Source organism: Carassius gibelio, chromosome A16 (genome assembly GCF_023724105.1).
Source record: "Carassius gibelio isolate Cgi1373 ecotype wild population from Czech Republic chromosome A16, carGib1.2-hapl.c, whole genome shotgun sequence".
NCBI classification, from domain to species: Eukaryota; Metazoa; Chordata; class Actinopteri; order Cypriniformes; family Cyprinidae; genus Carassius; species Carassius gibelio.
Window position 1 is genome coordinate 3,243,942 of NC_068386.1, and position 21,047 is coordinate 3,264,988.

The following is a 21,047-nucleotide window of genomic DNA, read 5'->3' on the forward strand; positions in this document are numbered from 1 at the left end:
ATATTAAAATAAAGTATAAATCATTTAGGTAAAATGAAGCCCGTTTATCACTTTCAGGCACATTACTGTGAAAGTTTTTTTTTTTTTCAGGTTCCCTTACGAAAATTACCCATGGTTTTAACAATAACACCACAAATCATTGTTCTTGTAGCCATGGTAACTGCAAATTAACCATGGTTTTGTTACTTCAAATAATAATTTACAAAGTATTAATATACTGTAATATTTTTGTTTTTGTTTTTGTTGTTGCTATAGAAACAGACCTAAGCCATCAATAGCCTTTAAAATGACTTAAAATGCATTATATAAAAAATAATGAGGCAATAATGATTGGTTAATAATAGCACTGTTAAAATACATGATGTAGGCAAATACAAAATAAACCATTTATTTACATGTTATTACAAATGCCATTTAATTGCTGCTGTTACAGGATGATCAAACCCTTGTTTAGGTTACTGACAAAACATTTAATTCAAATATTCACTAAATCTTTCATTTTTGGCCACCTTTTTGCTATAGATGAGACCGCCTTTATAATTTCTTCAACAAAAAACATGCATATCACAACCCTTACAAAAATAAATCATAGTTTTATCATAGTAAAACTGCTTAGTTTCCTTTTGCATGATTTCTGAATGCTTGAGACTATAAAATAAATTAGAGTCATAATAAAGTTATAGCCACAGGTAAATGTTGAGAGCTACAATTGTGATTTGTAAATAATACAATTTATTCATTTAGTTTTTTATTTGATTAAAGTTCTTTTTTCACCCCTCTAGTAGGTGTTTTTTCCATCATCATATTTGAGGAAGGGGGGCACAACAATACAGTCCTGCTTAGGCACCCATTTAGCAAGCAGCAGCCCTGAAGATGTTGTTATACACATCTCTGGCAATGTGTGCTCTCCTACACACACACACACACACACACACACATACACACACACACACACACACACACACACTGTGATGCATGATGTAGGCCACGCCTGTGCACACCAGTGCACTAGGAGAGGATTTTACCATTTAATTTGATAAAACTATCGCCATTCATTCGTATCGTATACACAGACTGACAGAAACTGCAGTGTCTTTACGACAACCTGTCAAAATAAAATTTCTGTATAACTTGAAGAAATTCTAACAGAAATATAGTACTATTGCACAGTAGATGCTATACTTCAAGTATTAGCATACTTGATATGCTATACTTCCTATTAGCTAATAATAATAGTAAATTAAAAAACACAGAAACTCTGGTTACAACCCACCAAAATAAAAGTTTGGTCTAACTCAAAGAAATTATGTAAGAAATTGCTTTGTAAAATATACTTAAAAGATATACTAAAACGTTATTTTAAAGGAATATCACACAAGTTTTCATAGAAGTTTTAATTTAAGCTTGCCAAAAGAACAACACCATAATTTTCAAAAACAATTTCAAAAATTACATTTGCATTTGTACCTATAAGGTTTATTTATTTATTATTATTGTCAGGGGCATGCTTCAGGGGCCATATTCGTCTAAGGCTAAATGTAGCTCTTGACTGGTTGAGTTGATTAACACTAAACAGTAGAAAAGTCTCCCCAGCAGGAAATGTCATTGGCTGTTAAAATCTTGTGTTTCCTATAATAAATTGACATATTGATAACACTGAACCTTTTATAATGCTCTCAATTACATGTTGATGCATACTATATGCATTAGTAAGTGTGGTGGTGCTTATGGGGTATGGTCATTTATTCCTTATATGAACTGTTTCAAATGCAAGACATTGATTGCATGAGATTAAGTTTGTAAATGATAGCCTGTGTCCTTTTGTAGTCTGCACATATATTTATCATCAAACTGTGATAACTGTGACTAAATTACTAATATTTTTCAAAGAAACCCAAGCTCTCAGCCATACTTATCTGAATGTGTTCATGCAAATGTATATATGTGTGTGTGTATAAGGTTTATCAGAGAGAGAGAGAGAGAGAGAGAGAGAGAGAGAGAGAGAGAGAGAGAGAGAGAGAAGTTAACTGTGTTTGTGTGTGTGTTAGCATAGAGTACTGTATGGAACAGAAGTGGTCCTAACCTACAGATGGCGGAAGACTCCCTCTAAAATCCCATCTTTGATTAAATGTACCTTAGGGGAGCTAGATAAATTGGACGCTCTCTCACTTTTAATGAAGTGCTGGAATGGACTGATTATTGTAATGCAAGAGACCGTAGGTTTTAGTTGATGCACTGCAAAAATGTTAAATATATAATGCTGCAACTTTTTGCATGTGCGTTGTGCATACATGCAATATTTAATGACAAAGCACTTTTTCTGCATGCATCTATTAGAATAAAGGCAATGCTTTTTCTTGGTGCATTGCAAACATTTTCAGTAGTAATGCATTCACGTTTGACAACCACTTGCAAAATTATATTCTACGCATGTAATATATAATGACGGTGCACGCGTTTGAGAGTAAGGCATTGCTTTTTTGTTGATGCATCTTTTTTTTCAGTAGTTAAGTAACATTTGGTAATTATTTTTAAATGCAAGTGCATTCGTTCTATGTTGTATGTAACGTTTGATACACTATTTCTCTGAATGCATGCATTTGGCTGATACATTGCCATCATTTAAAATCCGCATTCGTCAATCCAATTTTATTTTTTTAATATATTTCACACTGCATATAGTGATCAGTGATGATGCACTGATGTCGCCGACTGCATGCATTCACTTTTTAAAACGGCGTTACTTTTGGCTGATGCATCGGCAACATTTAAATCAGTTACGCGCGAGCATTTGACAACTCTTTGTGAAATGCAATGTGCATACGAATGCATGCGTTCATTAGACAGGCATTGAAAGCAGCATGCGCTGCTCTGTAAGTGAGGAGAGTCGTATGAGGAGTACAGAGAATACTTTGTGCCCCTGTTGGCGAAATGGTTGAGTCCTCGTCAAGGTTGCTGCTGCTGGTCTCCTCATACATCCAGCGCTGAAGGACTCCAGCGATCAGTCTCCTCTCCAGCGCGAGGAATATCCGTTTCTGCCGGACACTTGAGAATAAAAAGCAGCTGATAATGAGGGATGGCGAGGATTTCTAGTGCTTTCACATAGAGGATGTATCAGATGCGCTCACGCTACCACGATGACGATTAAAACTGGATTTATCATTGGGAATATAGTGTTCTGCTGTATACTGTCGTGTGTGCATGGTAAGTGCTGCTGTCGGTTGGTTTGTGAGACTGTGAAGGGCTTCAGGTGTCTGGACGAGATGCAAAAACGCAAAAACATAGGCAGGAGTTTACAGAGCCTCAGTTGTGTCTGTATAATACTGAACATACGTGTGTTCACATGCCTATTTAACTAACTATCACATTCGAAAAACATTTTATGCGTTAGTCGATTCCTTTATCACAGGACGCGGATCAGGATAAATCGCATTTATTTTGTCCCGTTTCAAGACGTTCGTTTTCTCAAAAAATTCATCGTTTTCATCGCATTTCATTAGAGCATCATTTCTAATCCGATCCTACAGATAGCTGTATGTAAGTGAATAAAAGTAATGTTAACATCTATCTATCTATCTATCTATCTATCTATCTATCTATCTATCTATCTATCTATCTATCTATCTATCTATCTATCTATCTTTCCATCTATCTATCGCTATGGAAGTGAAAAGCACTGCTTAAAATCTCTCTCTCTCTCTTTCTCTCTCTCCTTCTGTCCCTGTACATTGTTGCATTACTGATATAACGTCACTTTAAAATGTTGTAATTTTCCCAAAGAAAATTTATATTTAACGAGGCAATATATATATTTCTAGAGTAAAAAATAAATAATGACCTGCACAGTTCAGGATTTTTGCAGGGCTTTACTTTAATGAAAAGCACAGGTTGCATGGGTCTTGTTGTACTGGACAGCAGGCATGATTGATTGCTGTTCTTATGTTTATGCATTAGATTTATAAATGGCAGACTAACCTCACAGAGTGACACCGAAATAGCTCATAACTGCCCACCAGAACCATTTGTCACATACAGCGACTCATAGGGTAAAGGTAGTGACTTGTGAAAAATAAAGAATCTGTCCAGGATATAAGATGTCATAGTTGAGATGGTGTGGTATGAACGAAATAACAACCAGATCTGGTGATTGATCCATTTATTTTTATTGCAAAGCTACTCTTGAAAACTAAAATCCATCTTTTGGTGTTGCAGTCAACGTGAGTCACATTTGACATGACTTGAAACTGACGAGAATAAAAATCCCCCAAGGTGCTGTTTAAATTTGATTTTTATTAAAACAATTTTTTACTTTCAGCAAACACCTTTTACCGCATGCAGCGTTCCCTCGCATCTGTTAGTGCTTAGAGACTCAGTCTAATGGAATGTAATGGAAATCACAGAATGAAGTTGTGCTGCCATAGCACAACATTTACCTCCCTTGTATTATTATTTTTTTGCTTTCTTGCATACGTTCATGTGCCAAACAACAGCATTGTCCTCATTACATTTCCCTCCCGGTGTAGGTAAATGTCATACATTATTGGGACAGAAATGCCATTGGACAGAAAGCCTGATTACTATAGTTCAAGCTCTGAGATCTGCTCAATTAATCATAATGTCAAGTTGGTAAATAATGGTGCTTTTTACATGAATGCACATATTTAGGGGTTTTCTTCTATCAACAGTGCTCCAGCGATGAGACAAGGCCACGGGTATATGCAGTGGCTTTGAAGTTATTTCTCATGTAATATCACGGGCCATACAAACAGCACTGCGCTGCCTTCAAGGCCTTCTTGATGAATTTTTAATAAGAGGAGCTTAGAAAATTGGGCAGTGTGTAAGGCCAATAAAATAACTTTTCATCTCATTTGAAACTATTGATCTCGGTCCCACTTGGTTGGTTGTGGTGTAGATGGTCTGGTGGTTTTGAGTTTGAGAATCTGCATGGTGCTTACATTCACTCACTTGGAGGATGTCCTTGATCTCTAGTGCTTTGGTCTTGTTGTCCAATAAGAGCAGAAAGCTTAAAGTTTGGGTACTGGAAATAGTTCAGTCATTGTTTACTCACCCTTATGCTGTCAGACAAACCAAATGGGATTTTTTTTTTTGAAAAATCTTTAGGCAAAATCTTGTCCCATAATGAACAAAAAGTTAGACTTTTTTTTTTTTTCAAAAATGGCACACGTCATGTCAGCTTTGACAACACTGATTCTCAAAATCACTGAAATATGAAATGTGTATTGCAAAAAAAATAAATAATAAAATACTACAGTGTACTTCAAAATTTCACGTTTAATTCAATGTGTTATTTGCAGTTTCTTTGTTCTTGAAAATTACTTGCAATTTCTGAGAGAACTTCGTTTAAAAAAAAAATTTCAATACATGGTAAGAATTGGTCTTTTGTCTCACAAGATTATCGTATGTCTTCAGAAAGTTTAGTGCACAAGTCATATGGATTATTTTATGGTACTTTTTTGGTGTCTTTGAAGTCTGACAGTTGTGGTCACCTATGAAACTGAGTTTACAGGGCTGGAACAACAATTCATTTTCTTTTAAATCTGCATGGTTCCTTTAATTTTTTTTTTTTTTCATCTAGTGCTTGGCTTTGTTTTCCAAAATGAGCAGACATCTTAACATTTGTGTAGTCCTGTAATTGTTTACTTACCCTCATGCTGCTGTTTTGTAACCAGATTTTTTAAAGGATCTTTAAGCACATTTAGTTTGAAGACTAAAAGAACAAAACTTAGAACACAACCCATTGCTCTGACAATGATCTCAAATGCAATTTGCATTGATTTCAGATTAAAAAATGGTACGTAATCCCAGATTTGACTTCACTAACACCAAACCAAGATTGCTTCTCCAAACCACTGTAAAATGAGTTTATTGGAAAGATTTTTGGAGTCCATTTAGAAAAAACAAAACAAAAACTTTTCAGTATTTCTACTTTGAAATGTCATGCTTCTTTCAAAGTGCTACTTGCAGTTTCTTTGTAATTATTTGTGATTTTTGTGAATTTTCTAGTTTTTGGGGCAATTTTTTTTAATAATTGCATGGTAAGATTTGGATTTGTTTGCCTCAGAAACCTATTCACTGACTTCAGAAAACTTGGATGCTGTATACAAAGTCATATGGACTATTGTTTTTTGTTACTTTTTGAAGCTTGACATCTGGTTACTATAAACTGTCAAAAACTAATAAATGACAGGGTCGAAACAAGAAGAGGGTACATCAGAATGTATTCTTTGGTTGTCCCGAAGATGCCTGTGTTTCCACTTAAACCAGTGATTGACTGTGCAGGATGTGATGTAGTTCATATCTTACATGTGCTCAGTTTCTGCAGTGCTCATAATTGCTTTAATTTCATGTTCAGATGCAAACTGGAGTTTATTTTGAGCAGAAGATGCTGCAGTGTTTTAAGAGTCTATTATGTGGTAACTTTAAATGTATGCTCATGATATGTTTTCTTCACTAATTTAATTGATCCCTTTAGCTATGAACAGCCTCAGAGGAAAACAATTTGGCTCAGACTTATAACTCAGGAGACCCAATGGAACTCTGAAGTATTGAATACATCTAATATTTTTCTCCTAGAATTTTTTAAAGAGAAATAAAAGCATTAAGCTTTAAATGGATGTGAATAGCAGTTCAGATCATTAGATTTGGGAGGAATTTAATGGAAAATGTTTGAGTTCACAGATGTTTGGGTTCAGACAGATATCTGAAATTTGTTTGCTGGCTTTGGTATCTTGTCAAATCCTGACACAGTTTACAGATTGTTAAATTGTTAGATTTATGATTAGGTTTTTTTTAATATTTGTATCCTAAGAACAGTTGCGTTAGTGGGTAATTCTACACACATAGATGTGTATATCTCATATAGCCAGCAAGACCGTACTTCTATTTAAAAAAAAAGTTTGCACTGACTTTTATAAATGTTTTAGAGATATACTCTTTTGTTTCTCCACAAAATCAGATTCAAGTGACAGTGTGTCACCTTCAGCGAAAGAGTTAATATGAAACTATTTTCTACTTGAACCTGATAACCTTTATTCAACATCACTTTCGAGCTGAAATGCTGTGAAGATCACGTTTAAAAAAAACAGCATGACCCCTGAGTGGAATAGGGCAGGAAGCAGCTAGGAAATTAATTTAATCAGTCAAGCAGATGACGCTTTAATTGACATTGTGATCCATCATCAACCTCTCCGTCCTTATCAAAGATAATTGACTTGAAATGCTGCTCAGATGTCAGTAATTTGTCTTGTAGCTATCCAGACAACTTTTAATATGTGCTTAAAATATTTTGCCCAGTCATCTTTCATTCAACTAATGATGTGTTAGGTTGTCTGAAGACATATTCATCCACTCTACACTGAGATCTGAGAGACGGGTATCTTAATGTGAACTAGATTTTCTTGGTTAGAACAAGAATAACACTGCTACTCAATAAATGCATCAATCAGTCAGACAGTCAATCATTTGGCTTTTAAACATCAATGGTTTTTATTAATGTATTTATTTAAACATGAAAGGGGTCATGAACTGCCTTTTTAAAATTATTTTATTATATTCTCTGAGCTTCACATATAATGTCACATATTATGTTGATTTTACATAAAACACATCATCATTTAGAACTAATAGACTTTTTTCTATCCTGTTTTTTAGCCTCTCTGAATGGTCTGTTTTTATTATTCAAGAATTGCAGGTCAACACCCATTGCTGTGATTGGCTAACAGTTTTGTTTATTAAAGTAACAGATGGATGCTGCTGTGACGTACTTTGAAAACAACATGGGTCATTTGGGTTAAAAATGTATAAATACTCCATATATATCAAACGGTCTAGAATAGACACAGCAATAGTGGTAAAACACACTTACTCACACTTATGTGTTGCAACATTACTGTTGGATCCAAAATAGACTGCACTGCATCGTCTTTAACTTTCAGTCTCTATATATCTTGTTTACAAATTAATCTATAGTAAAGTAAAGCAAACAAACAAACAAACAGTTTTTTTACTGACGCGATCTGGAGCTCTTTCCTAATTTTACACTGTGTAAACACCAGACTATAGACAATATAATCTGCTGTTCTGCCTACACTTTGATTGAGGCAACAAATCTTTGCAGTAAATTGATGTCCTGCTCTATTTCTGACATATTACAAGCTTTCCGTGCTGCTTTTGACCTGAAAGAGAAATGGATTCATAACATGATGCAACAGTGCTTGAGTCCGATCTAGATAGAATCACAAGGAAACCTTAGACTACTTTTCACAGTTTACACTACACTGTGTCTTTGTGTCTTGTAATCTTGTAATGTCATCTGTATGGTTTTGTTAATCCTGTGTTTGCATCTCTCTAGTGTTTCTTCTCCTGCTACTTCAAGAGTGTATCAGTGGGTGGGGCTAAAGAGGCAGTGATGTAGAAGCAGGCATGATCTTCTCTTGTGGAGGCGGGGCTTAGCCACACTGTTACTCATAAAGTGACACATTCCAAAACGAGTCGTTTTATTCTGAGCTTTGTTTCAATAAAAGCCATTTTTAAAGTAAATAAAGGGTTTTGAGTTTTGAAACTTACACAATGTTTTTTTTTTGGTACATTGACATGTTATATGTCAAAAGAACCAGGGAAAGTTTATTTCTCAGATTATGACCCCTTTAAAGGTGCTGTATGTAGGATTGACACCGAGTGGTTGAACTAGTTATTGCAGTCCAAAAATGTAAATATTGGAAAGGCTTTTTTACACGCGGCCCCTCTTCCTCAGACTTGATGCACATGCAAGTTACCAGATTGATGACATCAACAGGAACGAGTGAACGACTTGATGATGAATGAAATTAAATGTGCTGTGTTTTCCGCCAACTGGCAACACGGGGTGCCAAAATACAATTGGGTAAACTTGCAGTGGGCAGGTTTCAAAAATCAAAACAGAGACCAATATTCCAGCCCAGAACTCACATTTTCAAAGGAGAATAACTGACATAATTATGTTTTTCAAATAAACAAGTACGCTAACTTTGCATGTTTCTTAATTATCTGCACACATATTATGGTATTTTTATGCTTTAGTGTCTAAAACTTACATACAGCATGTTTAATGTTTCGATTTATTTAAACAGCATTGTTTAATTGTTTATTTTTTATTATTTATTTATTTAAACACATCAAGGTCTTATTTAAACCTTAATATTTGGGTTTATTTAAACATCAGAGCTTTGATTATTCGTTAGAACATATAAATGTTAATTTAGTTATTTATTTATCTAAACATCATTATTTGCATTTATTTATTTAAACATCAGTGTCTGCATTTATTTAACATATTAATGTATTTTATTTATTTGTTGATTTTATCTTTTTTAATCTGTGTAACTTGAGTTTAAGCACTGAACATTTAAGGACTTTTCTGTTATTTTACTTCAGTGAGTAATTTAAGCATTATTTTTTATTTTTTTTATTAACATTTTTATTCCTTTTTTGATAATTTATATATATAGACATCTTAAATAATCTTTATTCTTTACCATTTTCTTTGCAGCCATGCTTTTAAGGTGTTGCTAAGTGGTTGGTGAGTTTTCATGCATGCTAACTTGTTGTCTTTTGGCAACATTTGTGGTTGTGACATTGAATTAGCATTTTTAATCAGTTTTTGTCAGCCGTTGTTATACATGACATGCATAATCATTTATAAGGCTGCGATGTGAGGTTTAGCATTTTATGAAATGTCACCTTTTTGTCAAAGCTTCTATTATTTGAATTTTTAAGCTATGTGCTAGACATTTCTTTTCACCTTTTTTGATCATCCACTAGATGACAGTTGTTCTATTGCTTTTGAAAAAGTCCTGTTTGCATTGGCAAAGCACATTAGTTTAGGTGTCATTCATGTTTTTAACATAAACCATGTAGGGAAAATCTCCAAACAAATCCCTAATCCTAAGTATGAGTGACAGTAATAGTAATAGTGATATTGTCTATCCACTTATTTCCTATCCATCTCCTACCTGCCTATTGGGTTTCCCCACACGTTTATCTACTGACATTGTTTTTTCAAAAGTCTTTCCTTTGTGGCACAGTCTATTATTTTAAGAAGCTTTCAAAAGTCTCGCTCAGTTGCACAACCCTTCTGTTTGGTTATCAGGCGGCGCTTCACAGGATTCACCGGAGAATGGCTTGATTGACAAACACTGCTTAAGTTCATTACTCAAACCGTGGCTCTTGCCTCTTTTGTCAAGGAATCCCTGTTCTTGGAAAGCAGGCATTTTCTCACAAATCGAATAACAGATGGCAGACCTGGGCAATCGTAATTATTCAGCAGCACATCAGGAGAGCTCTCTCGTTTATTAACCAAATCAGAGCCAGCAGTAAAGTCACTTGTGGGGCTTGTGGTAATTGACACTGATGAAGTTTGATTATTTGTTTCTGGGAGTTTTCCTTTAATGCTCCTGGAAAGACCCACTGGTTAAGTTACAGGCGATGTATTGCTGAAATTTGTATTGTATGTGCTCGCTTCAATAATTCAGTGCTTTCAATTCCAGTTACGTCATACGTCATCTGCTTCTTGTCAAGCGATTGGTTTCTGTCAGAACGGATTACCTTTGATCACTGGGTTAGTGGTTGACTTCTAAGTGAACTTAATCCACATATATTGCACATATCTTTGAAGTGTCTTCGATTTAGGAAATCTTTGTCGGTTAGACATTAAGCATAAACCGGTATATTATGATCCTTAAAGGGACAGTTCACCTAAACATTAAGAAGATATTCAGGCAACCATACAGGTTTAGAACCACCTGATGTTGAGGAAATGATGATGGAAATTACATCTCTTTTAGTGCCTTAATGTGATGACAAAACCAAATATCAATGTAAGTGGCATCTTCGATTTAACAATGCATGCAATGACTTTCAAAGTCAAGTTCAAACATGTGTCCTAGCAAAGCAACCACGTTCACCAGATTTATTATGATGTTTCACTAAACAGAAAGTGTCCAGATAGTTTTTTTGCTTTTTCAAAAAAGAAAACCCAGCTGCCCAGTCAGTGATTAAACAAGCAGCACTTTATAAATTCACCTCCTAAGAAAAGTCCAAAGCACCTTAATGTGACATTTAATGTCCAATGACAAAATCAAGTGAGCTTTACCAAAAAAACAGGCACATAGTTGATGTCTACAGTACTTAATTTCCAGTAGAAATGGGGTCATGAGTTGGAAAAAAAGGAAACATATCTTTGCAAGCCACTTAATTTTTATTACATTTGAAAAAAAAAAAATTGAATCTTCAGTCTTTAGACAACAACACCCCTCCCCTTAAAAAAAAAAAAAAAAAAAATTTGTTTATGTGTTTTTGTTGAGTACCGTATTTTGAGTATCTTATACCATGATGTCATGGCTCATACTGTATAGCATGATGTAGGAAAATATGGAGCTCATACTCGGGAAGGAAAAAACAGCTCCGTTCTATTTAGAGGCTCAAACTGTAACTTCTAAATCAATGTGATCTTTATTACAGTATATAAATATCAGTTGTCACTCTATATTTAATAAAATGTCTTGATTATATGAAATACTTAGTTTTATGATCAATGCTCTGTAGTTTCAAAACCATATAATGCAATGCAATACAGTGATGACTGAGAGATGATCAAATGAATGTTCATCAAAAGCCTGAAGATCATATTTGATACATTTTAACATGATTTTCCTATAAAATGTAAATCTAAGTAATCCAAGTAAATCTAAGTTGCTTCAGTCCAGGGAGTGTTCATCTTGAAACATTACTAGCAATATACTATCACGTTATTTTTAGATTATTTAATATAAATCCGTATTAGTTACTCCACAAAAAGATGCATGACCCATAACCTGAATGTAGATGTTTTTTACTATTATTCTAAAAGGACTTTTACTTGCTAAGAAGTATAAGTTATCAATCAGACGACAGAAGGCATGTAACAGATTGTGTACAACAGGTCATTCAGCAAAGTTTTGATTATATTGATTATTTAGCGTGCTTAAAGGGGGGGTGAAATTCTATTTCATGCATACTGAGTTTTTTACACCGTTAAAGAGTTGGATTCCCATGCTAAACATGGACAAAGTTTCAAAAATTAAGTTGAACGTTTGAAGGAGTATTTCTGTTCCAAAAATACTCCTTCCGAGTATGGCTCTGTGTGACGTTAGATGGAGCGGAATTTCCTTATATGGGTCCTGAAGGCACTTCTGCCGGAAGAGCGCGCGCTCCAGTATAGCAGAGCACTGAGAGCACAACAGACTTCACTGATCAGTGCGAGAGCGTCGGGAAATTTCACAAAAGAAGTGTATTTTCGGTTGCCAGGGCAAGACAACCCTGCACAGATTACCAAAAGAGAAACAGCATTAAGGGACCAGTGGACGGTGATTATTTTTACAGAGCATCAACGGAGTTGTGAAAGTGTTTGTGTTTGTTCCCTGCATTTCGAAGATGCTTGTTCACAAGGCCCAGTTTGACGCCGGATTTGCGTATCGTTTATTTCTTAAGGATAATGCAATCCCAACGAAAAAGGGTCACGATCGTGTGTTGGAACCACATGCGGTGAGTAAAACTTCAAATATCTCTGTGTTGTTAACTTAGCTATCGGCGCGTAAGCACATCAAGTAAACAACATGCGATGTTGTCATCAAACTGCACTTTCCACATGTACAGCTAAAAAAAAAAAAAAAAAGACGACAAAGTGAAACTTTGCTAAGCAAATATATAGAGTTTCAGTACATACCACATAGAGACGTTGTTGCTGATGCTGCTCTTGTTAAATTTCAGCCTCTGGATCTCTGTCACAGCTTCCAAACGCTCTCAACGAAAAAGCCTACTGGCGCTCGTGATTCTTTAGCTCCGCCCACACGTCACGCCTCCAGCCGGTCGTATTTTTCCGGGAAAAATCGGTACAGACTATCTTTCTCTTATGAATATAATAAAACTAAAGACTTTTTGGAGTTATGAAGGATGCAGTACTACTCTATATGTACTCAAGATTAGCAGGATATTGAGTGAAATCGAGCATTTCACCCCCCCTTTAAAATGTGTGTATCATTTTAAGGGTTAAGTACACTCTTTTTGTGTGTTTCACGGGTTTTTATGCCGGTTAACATGAATGCATCATGTGAAAGTTTTCAGTGACTAAGGCTATTGAGGAAATGCTCTATTTGCATTCAGCCATGACTTATTTATTCAGAATCACCTAATAGGTTTGCAAAATAAAGTGGATTGGTCTTTGATTGGTCATGTGATCTCATATGTTCATGTGTAAATCTTGAGAAAGTGATTTTTGGAGCACATTCCATTGTTGTTTTGGATAGCTAAAATTAAAATTAACACTTTGTAAAGTCAAAGAAACAGTTGTTTGGTTTGCCCTTTCCTTTGGCTTCAAAGGGCCATCTCCTCTGCTTTGATCAACCTGCATCATGTTGAGATCCCTGTTGCCTCATCCACCGACTAGCCTTGCTACTAATCAATACTGGCATTCGATTGCAACATACAGCATGGCTAATAGTTTGTTTTCAGATGTAATGAACAGTCTTAAACAAGAGCGTGGGTCCAGAGATGACCCCCAGCTGGGTGTGACTGCAAGTGATTGATCCACAGCCATGTCTAATGGTTTCTATGTGTAACAATATAAAAACCTTCATAGTATGGGAAGAAGGAGGTGAGAAACGGCGAGCTTTCAAATGAAACTTTAATAATTAAATAAAAACAAAACAGCGTTACAGCCCATCGTGGACGACTGCCACGCACAAACAAAACCAAAACACAAAATCAAATCCAGGCCTGGTCCTCTCTCGTCCTACACTGTCATAACTCCTCCTTTTTATCCTTCCTGAGCTCCTCCGTGGAACTCGAGACCAGTTAGTGGTGCAGGTGTCGCTCATTTCCAATTACTCCACCGGCCTTGACCCATTCCCATGGCTCTCGGCCCCGTCCCACTCGTCCCACTCTGCTTGTTAGCATACTGTAGGTCTGGAGGGCTATAGTGATTGTGTAGCTGATTTCAATCTGTTATTCTTCAAATCAATGTTAAGATGTTGTCAAAAATGAAGTGTGTTATTAGTGCCACTGAATAGCAATTCAAGTTTAATTATTGTTTTCATTCTGTTTATCGTTCCGTCTATCATTCTATTTATCGTTCCTACATTCTATATCATTATATTTCTGTCTATCATTCTATTGTTCTATCTAATATTCTATCGTTCTGTCAATTGTTCTGTCAATCTATCGTTCTGACTCATAATTTTTAAATATACAATTTTTATTGTTTACATTTTTATTTTGTATATATATGTATTTAATCATTGTATCATAATTTACATTTTATATATTTAATTTGTTTTAAACACAATTTTAGATTGTTAGATATAGTTATATTTATATTGTATGATTTATACTGACATATTAGTTAATACATTTTTATTTTATAGTTTTTTATTTTTTTTACTGAGCTTCACATCATATATATAGAATCGTTTTGGTTTAATATAATAGATCATATATGATGTATTTTTTATTATATATATATAATATAAAGTATTCAGACCCCTTTAAATTTTTCACTCTGTTATATTTCAGCCATTTGCTAAAATCATTCAAGTAATTTTTTTCCTCATTAATGTACACACAGCACCCCATATTGACAGAAAAACACAGAATTGTTGACATTTTTGCAGATTTACTAAAAAAGAAAAACTGAAATATCACATCATCCTAAAGTATTCAGACCCTTTGCTCAGTATTTAGTAGAATCACCCTTTTGATCGAATACAGCCGTGAGTCTTTTGGGGAAAGTTTACATGGATTTACATGTTTACAGTTCTAATTGACTTCCTCTTTTCTTTTAGCATCCAAATTGCTTGCTTTTCTTTTAGAGTCGGCTTCCTCATCTTCATCCTAGTTTGTGTATGTGACATCATCGAATGCTATTGCTAGAAGCAATGCATATAACTGATAAGACACATTCCCTGCTTTTATCTGAAGAATGAATGCAAAAGGACACAGCTGAACTCTTAGAAAGACCTGTGAGGCAACTGTTCCAATACTTCTGCGCACATCAGATTGGGAGATGAAACTCTAAAAGTGCTGATCTTCTTAGCTGATAAAACATCTTTGTGTTTAGTGAATCACCCAATATTCATTCAATATTCATGAGCCAAGCAGATTTATAATTTTCCATTCCAATTTCCAGCTCATTCCAGGCCAAAACTTTCCATTTGGAGGTATAGTGTTGTCTAAAAGAGCTTACCTACCGATGAGGACTGATGAATCAAGCCTATTCTGTCTTTCTTGGCTAAAGGTTGTGCATCCAATCACTTGAGCTACACAGACTTACGGTGACCCTTCTGGAAGCCCAAACCCTTTTCCTCAATCTCTTTGCATGCATATCCCTTTATAGACTTGAAACCCTAAGATGAAGCTGCCTTGGATGAACTGTGCTGTATGTGCCTTTGGAGCTTGTCAACTCAGATTCCTCTCTAGCCATCTGGTTATGTGTGAAGAAATAAGATTGAGGTGTATTGTCATCCCTGTTCTACTTCTCGAGTGGCAAAACAAATTGATTGAGCCCTCGTAGGTCTCTATGGTGGCTGGTGGTTGGAAACGACGTGTTGAAATCGCCGCAGGTGCAGCTGGGTCCCGTCTTTGGCTTACATTCTTATTTGAATGATATTTGTTTAGATGTTAATTTGTATGACTGACCTTTATTCTCCGCTCGCCGATCGCAGTGTGATGTTAATGCTGTTTCTTATATCAATTTATAGCAGGCGACAACAGGTGTGTTGCCATCACCGTGTCAGCGGTCAGTGATTGGTGGATGAAACGAGATTTCCCGCTGTGAAAATAAAGTGGAATTAGTTGCGCAGATAATGCATCCAAATTATTTTTTGGGCGATGTGATTGTAGCATGAGGGTTCGTTTTGGGGTGGCACCTTTTTTAAGTGGCTTTAATGGAAGTTTACACTGATCTCTAGTGAATTCTATTCCAGAAAGGTCTATTCCTGCAGCGGTTCCCTTCGAGAAACCCACACTAAAGCGTCCATTGTTCTTGTCAACCCTTGTGAATGTTCAAACCCTTTTTAACTTTATTCAGTGCAATTCTGTTGACTTTATTCTGCTTTTCACAATCTAATTAATTCTCTGTGTATTTAGTAATGTTTTAAAAAATATAATTGCTTCATTAAGACAGATTAAACAGGTCAGATAGGGTACAATCAGCAGCATTACACTTTTACATGAGTGTCATACTCATTCAAACTAAGTAGTGCTTAGTTTGTTTTTTCCAGCCAAGTGGATTTTAATGTAATGTCCCCTGAATTCTTATCTTGAAGTTGCATGATTATAGAACAATATTTTACAATACCCAGACTATTTTTATGTACTGTAATTAATTTATTAATTTGTTTGTTTGTGTGTGTGTTTTGTATTCTTTAAAACTGTTAAAAAAGTGGTCCCTTAGAAATTTGGCACGATATGTTTCCTATTTTTAATAAAATTTTATTGTTTTTATTAAATTTAATTAAATTTTTTTGTGTGTGTGTAGTGTATTTTTGTTTTGTTTAAATCAGGTTTTCTTAAAAAGTTAATGGCTTGAGCTGGATTGTACGAAAGAAATTATAACTGGTCAATTCTTAAATATTGATACAGCCATACTGATGATGTTTTGAGAGGATTCATCCTCATATAAAATTATACATGCTAAGTGTTTCTAATTAGTAATTTTAATATTTATTTGTTATAAGAACTGCTGTGTATTAAGCACTGATAATGATAATTATTGTAGTCATGTAGATTCCTCGTCAAAGCAAGGAAAACATAAAGAGGTTTTTACCATTTGTCAGTAATTGCTTTTTTCTCTTCTTTTTTTTTCTTTTCTTTTCTTTTTTTTTTTTTACACTAAATGGTGTTTAATAATAGTATTGACTTTGAATAGTGGCCTTGATACTGTAGTACTTGTGTCAGAAAAGAAAATAAGTTGCACCATCCGTGTCTCAGGATATGAGTTTTGTGCTCGGTCTATAAAACTGAATGTCAAATGGCTGTGCTTGACGACGCTTCAGAAATAACCCTCAATTCTAAGAGTCTATCTTATGCCTTCTCTGTTTAGACTAAGGGCTGTCAAATACCAAAATCACCTCATGATATACACTGAAAATGGAGACAAAGGCTTATTTTGGTCACAATTGCCTCCAACTGCAGCTGCCTGAAGAAATGAATGGCAATATCCAGACAGAATGACTCTTTCCACCACAGCTTCATAGGTGTTACATGATTATTATCATTTATAATAATAATAATAATAAATATTGAGATTTGATAATGGCATTAATACATTCTATTAAGTGAATTACAATGATTGTATCTGTTAATCATTGTGATCATAATAATAATAATAATAATAATAATAAATAACACAGAGGTTTAAAAATGGCCAAAATCCATTCTAGTAATTGCATTACAATGGTTTTATCTGTTATTATAGTATAGTAATTCATTGCCTCCTATTGACTTATTGTTTTATTACATCATGCGGCCTGGATTGCGGATATGCTTTTCACTGTTTTCTCATTTAGATCTCATTTAGGTTCTCAGATGTGCAGATTTCACAATTAGTTTAAACTACTTGAGTTTAGAGCTTTCTTTGAGGACAAACTCATCTCTCATTTTATCAGATTTTAAGGTTTTTGAATGTAGTACTGTGACGTAACCTAACTGCAGTCAGATTTAGAAATTATGAAAATGTTTTGTCCTTGGTGAGATTGTCACAGGCTTTTCTTTTTTTTCTTTTTTTTTCATAATTAGCTATAAAAGGTTTGTGATAAAAGAGATTGGGCACTTGCAGGATTTGCAAAAGACTTTGGTGTCTGTAAATGTTTGTTTTTTTGTTGAGCCTCTGGGCAGAAACCAAAAGATTCATGGCTTTTTGAACATGGTTTTCTGTATTTTTCAAGTAATTCTGAGAACCGCATATAATGCAATAGTGATGCAACAGATACGGTTATATATTTCTTTTATTTTTCATTGCTTTATAATAAGCATTTCAAAATATATCGTTCTGGTTCCAGTTCCTGATTTAATACATATTCCATCAAAGCTAAATTAAATACATCATGGCAACAACTATGACAACCTATTCATTGCACATAGCATAGTTTCCATAACAGTTGCTATTTTTGGATTGAACCCATCAGTATACAATTTTGTATTGATGTGTTGTGATACTTTATCTTTGTATTGTTTGTATGATCCTTTCTAAAATCTATTCATTGGTACATTCATATCAAGCCATTATGTCCTAATGAAGGAGGCTGCTGATGTTGTGCGTCTTTCTTAACGGTAACCTTTAGCTATGATTACTTGCAGTACACTGCTTCTTTAACCTTATTGCTTGATTCGATCCAGATTTTAATGACAAGGCCTTTAGAGAAACGGCCGCACAATCTGGAGTATTTCACAGGTTTACGTTTGTAGGAAACAACTAGAAGCCAATTAATAAATTAAATTGCTCTAATTGTTGCATTATTTGGAATTGATCATGATTCTCTCCAATACAAATGTAATATTCTATGTCATTATAGATTTTATAAATATAATTATTTTAGTGTGGCTAAATTGAAATATCAATTTAGAGTTAAGCATGAATTCTCTCTCTCTCTGTCTCTCTTTCTGTGCATGTTTTAGTGTCATATCAGGACACAACTCTGTATAATGACATGGGCATGACACAGGTATTACAAGGAGAGGGTGACTTATGAGGACATAACCCATGTCCCCATTTTTCAAAACGCTTATAAATCATACAGAATTAGTTTTTTTTTTTAAAACATAAAAATGCACAAAGTTTCCTGTGAGGGTTAGGGTTAGGTGTAGGGTTGGTGTAGGGCCATAGAATATACAGTTTGTACAGTATAAAAACCATTACGCCTATGGGATGTCCCCAATTTACACAAAAACAAACGTGTGTGTGTGTGTGTGTGTGTGTGTTGCTTGTCTGATTTTACATTAGTGAATCTCACAAATCTGTCCAGATCATACTACACTCAAAAAATTGCAATATAATGAGCGTTTTTGCAAGCTACAGTAGTGTGTGGGATTTTCTGTTTTCTTTTCATGATGTTTCAATGTCATGTTCAGCTGCCTGTAATTATTCTGGTTTAGTAGTTTTTTTTTTTTTTTATGTAACACCGATGCAATATTTTTTTCAGTGACAAGCAGTTTGTTTGTCCTCACTGAAAGCAAAAATGCAACAAGCAGAACCAATAAGAACATATTTGATGTGAATTGACATGGATAGGGATTTTATGGCCAATGAGATTTCAGAGTGGGTGGGAGTATTAGGAGTAATGCCATATAAATAGAAACCAAATGGTTGACAAAATATCCTGTTGTAGTTTTAACTGATTTGGTCATAGACTTATTTACATGGATGAATGTGTTGCAGTAATGCCAATCCAAAGTCAAAGCATATCAAAAGTAAAATATCATTCTAATAAGATTAGAGGTTTTTGAGGTGAGGTGACGGTGGATGTATGGAGTGATTGTGTCAGACCTAAGATGGGTGGCTATGAGTCAGTGCAGGTCTTTCCATTCTGAATTCATTCTCCTTGCCTTCCTGGCTGAGAAGATTGAAGAAGAAGAAAAAAAAGATGGGAAAGAAAAGATCCTTGATCTTGGGGAGTCTGCAAAGCTAATTATGCCTTAAGGGAAGCAGAAGGGGATAAATGGAATAGCTCAATTAATGCTGGTTGTCATTACCAGTCTATTTGCTCAGGTTGATGCATAAAAAACCCTGCTAATTTGTGTGTAGCAGGTGGAAGATGTACACCCACGATGGCAGTTGGGTTGACATATGAGGAATGGTCATTAAAACGAAACCCCTAACATCTCAGAGAGCAGCCATCTAATGATGGTGACTCAAACATTCGCACAGTTATAGTAATTCATGTCATAAATGAACCATTATGGGCATCAGCACACAAACGGGCATGAGTTGACTAATGTGATTGTGATGTCAGCTGTCACCAGTTGTTTTTCTTTTTCAGAGAGTTGAGAAATGTTTTTGCTGCTGTGTTAAGCTCAGAGAGGAATACTAACTAACTATACAAACAACTCCCAGAGGATAATTGTATTGCTCAGAAATTGTTCTGTAATAACTTAGAAGACTTATAATGTGAAATCTAGTTCACAAACCATTTTACTTCCACAATTTGGTGTATTTCACTGTTAAGCTGAGTATGTGAGAAATAATTGATTCAATTGGGAAAAATGGGCATAACATTCCAGTAAACTTTAAAATCTCTGATGCATTCGAACGGAATGTTCTGTAAATGTTGTAAAGTAGCAACAGGAGTCATAGATCATTTAAAATATGTCAGTACACAAGTAAAACTGTTAGGTAGAATGTTCTTTAAATCTTGCGATATTAACTACTGAAATGTCAAATTCTAATGGAAAATAATAAATCATCCTAACACTATTACAATTGTTAGATTATGAAAACTGTGCAGTGAACTGGGAAATCTCCAGTTCATTCCAGTGGAATGTTCTTTAAATCTTGTCTGCGTAGAAACAGTAACCAAAGAGGGTGGAGATTAGTCAATGTCTGAGATTAGTCAATGTCTGGTTGAAAAATCAACCATTCTACATTTATTTGAATTGAATACAGAAGCTAATTCATGATTCATGTTGTCATGTGTTCTGTTGTTCTCAATTTCTATGTGTGGGTTATGGCAGTTATAGACCATATTTTCTTCCCTTTTCTCTTTTTACAGGTTTCATTTTTACATGTGGTGGTACATTAAAAGGGAAAAATGGGACCATAGAAAGTCCAGGTTTTCCTCAAGGATACCCTAATGGAGCGAACTGTACGTGGGTTATTGTAGTCGAAGAGAGAAGCAGAATACATCTAGTTTTTCAGTCCTTCGCTGTGGAGGAAGAATATGACTTTTTATCTTTATATGATGGACATCCTCATCCTGCAAACTTCAGGACAAGGTAAGCACTTAAAGTTTGCAATGAAGAGT

At 34.9% G+C, this 21,047-nt stretch overlaps 1 protein-coding gene across 1 annotated transcript in view; it reads left to right on the forward strand.

Moving 5' to 3' along the window:
• The first annotated feature begins 2,442 nt into the window (after positions 1-2,442).
• Positions 2,443-21,047, forward strand: part of LOC128030179 (CUB and sushi domain-containing protein 3) — a 231,452-nt gene continuing 212,847 nt past the window's right edge. The window contains exons 1-3 of the mRNA XM_052617664.1: positions 2,443-2,464; positions 3,061-3,204; positions 20,796-21,018. Coding sequence (XP_052473624.1) covers positions 2,443-2,464; positions 3,061-3,204; positions 20,796-21,018 — 389 coding nt within the window. The remainder of the gene's footprint in view (positions 2,465-3,060; positions 3,205-20,795; positions 21,019-21,047) is intronic.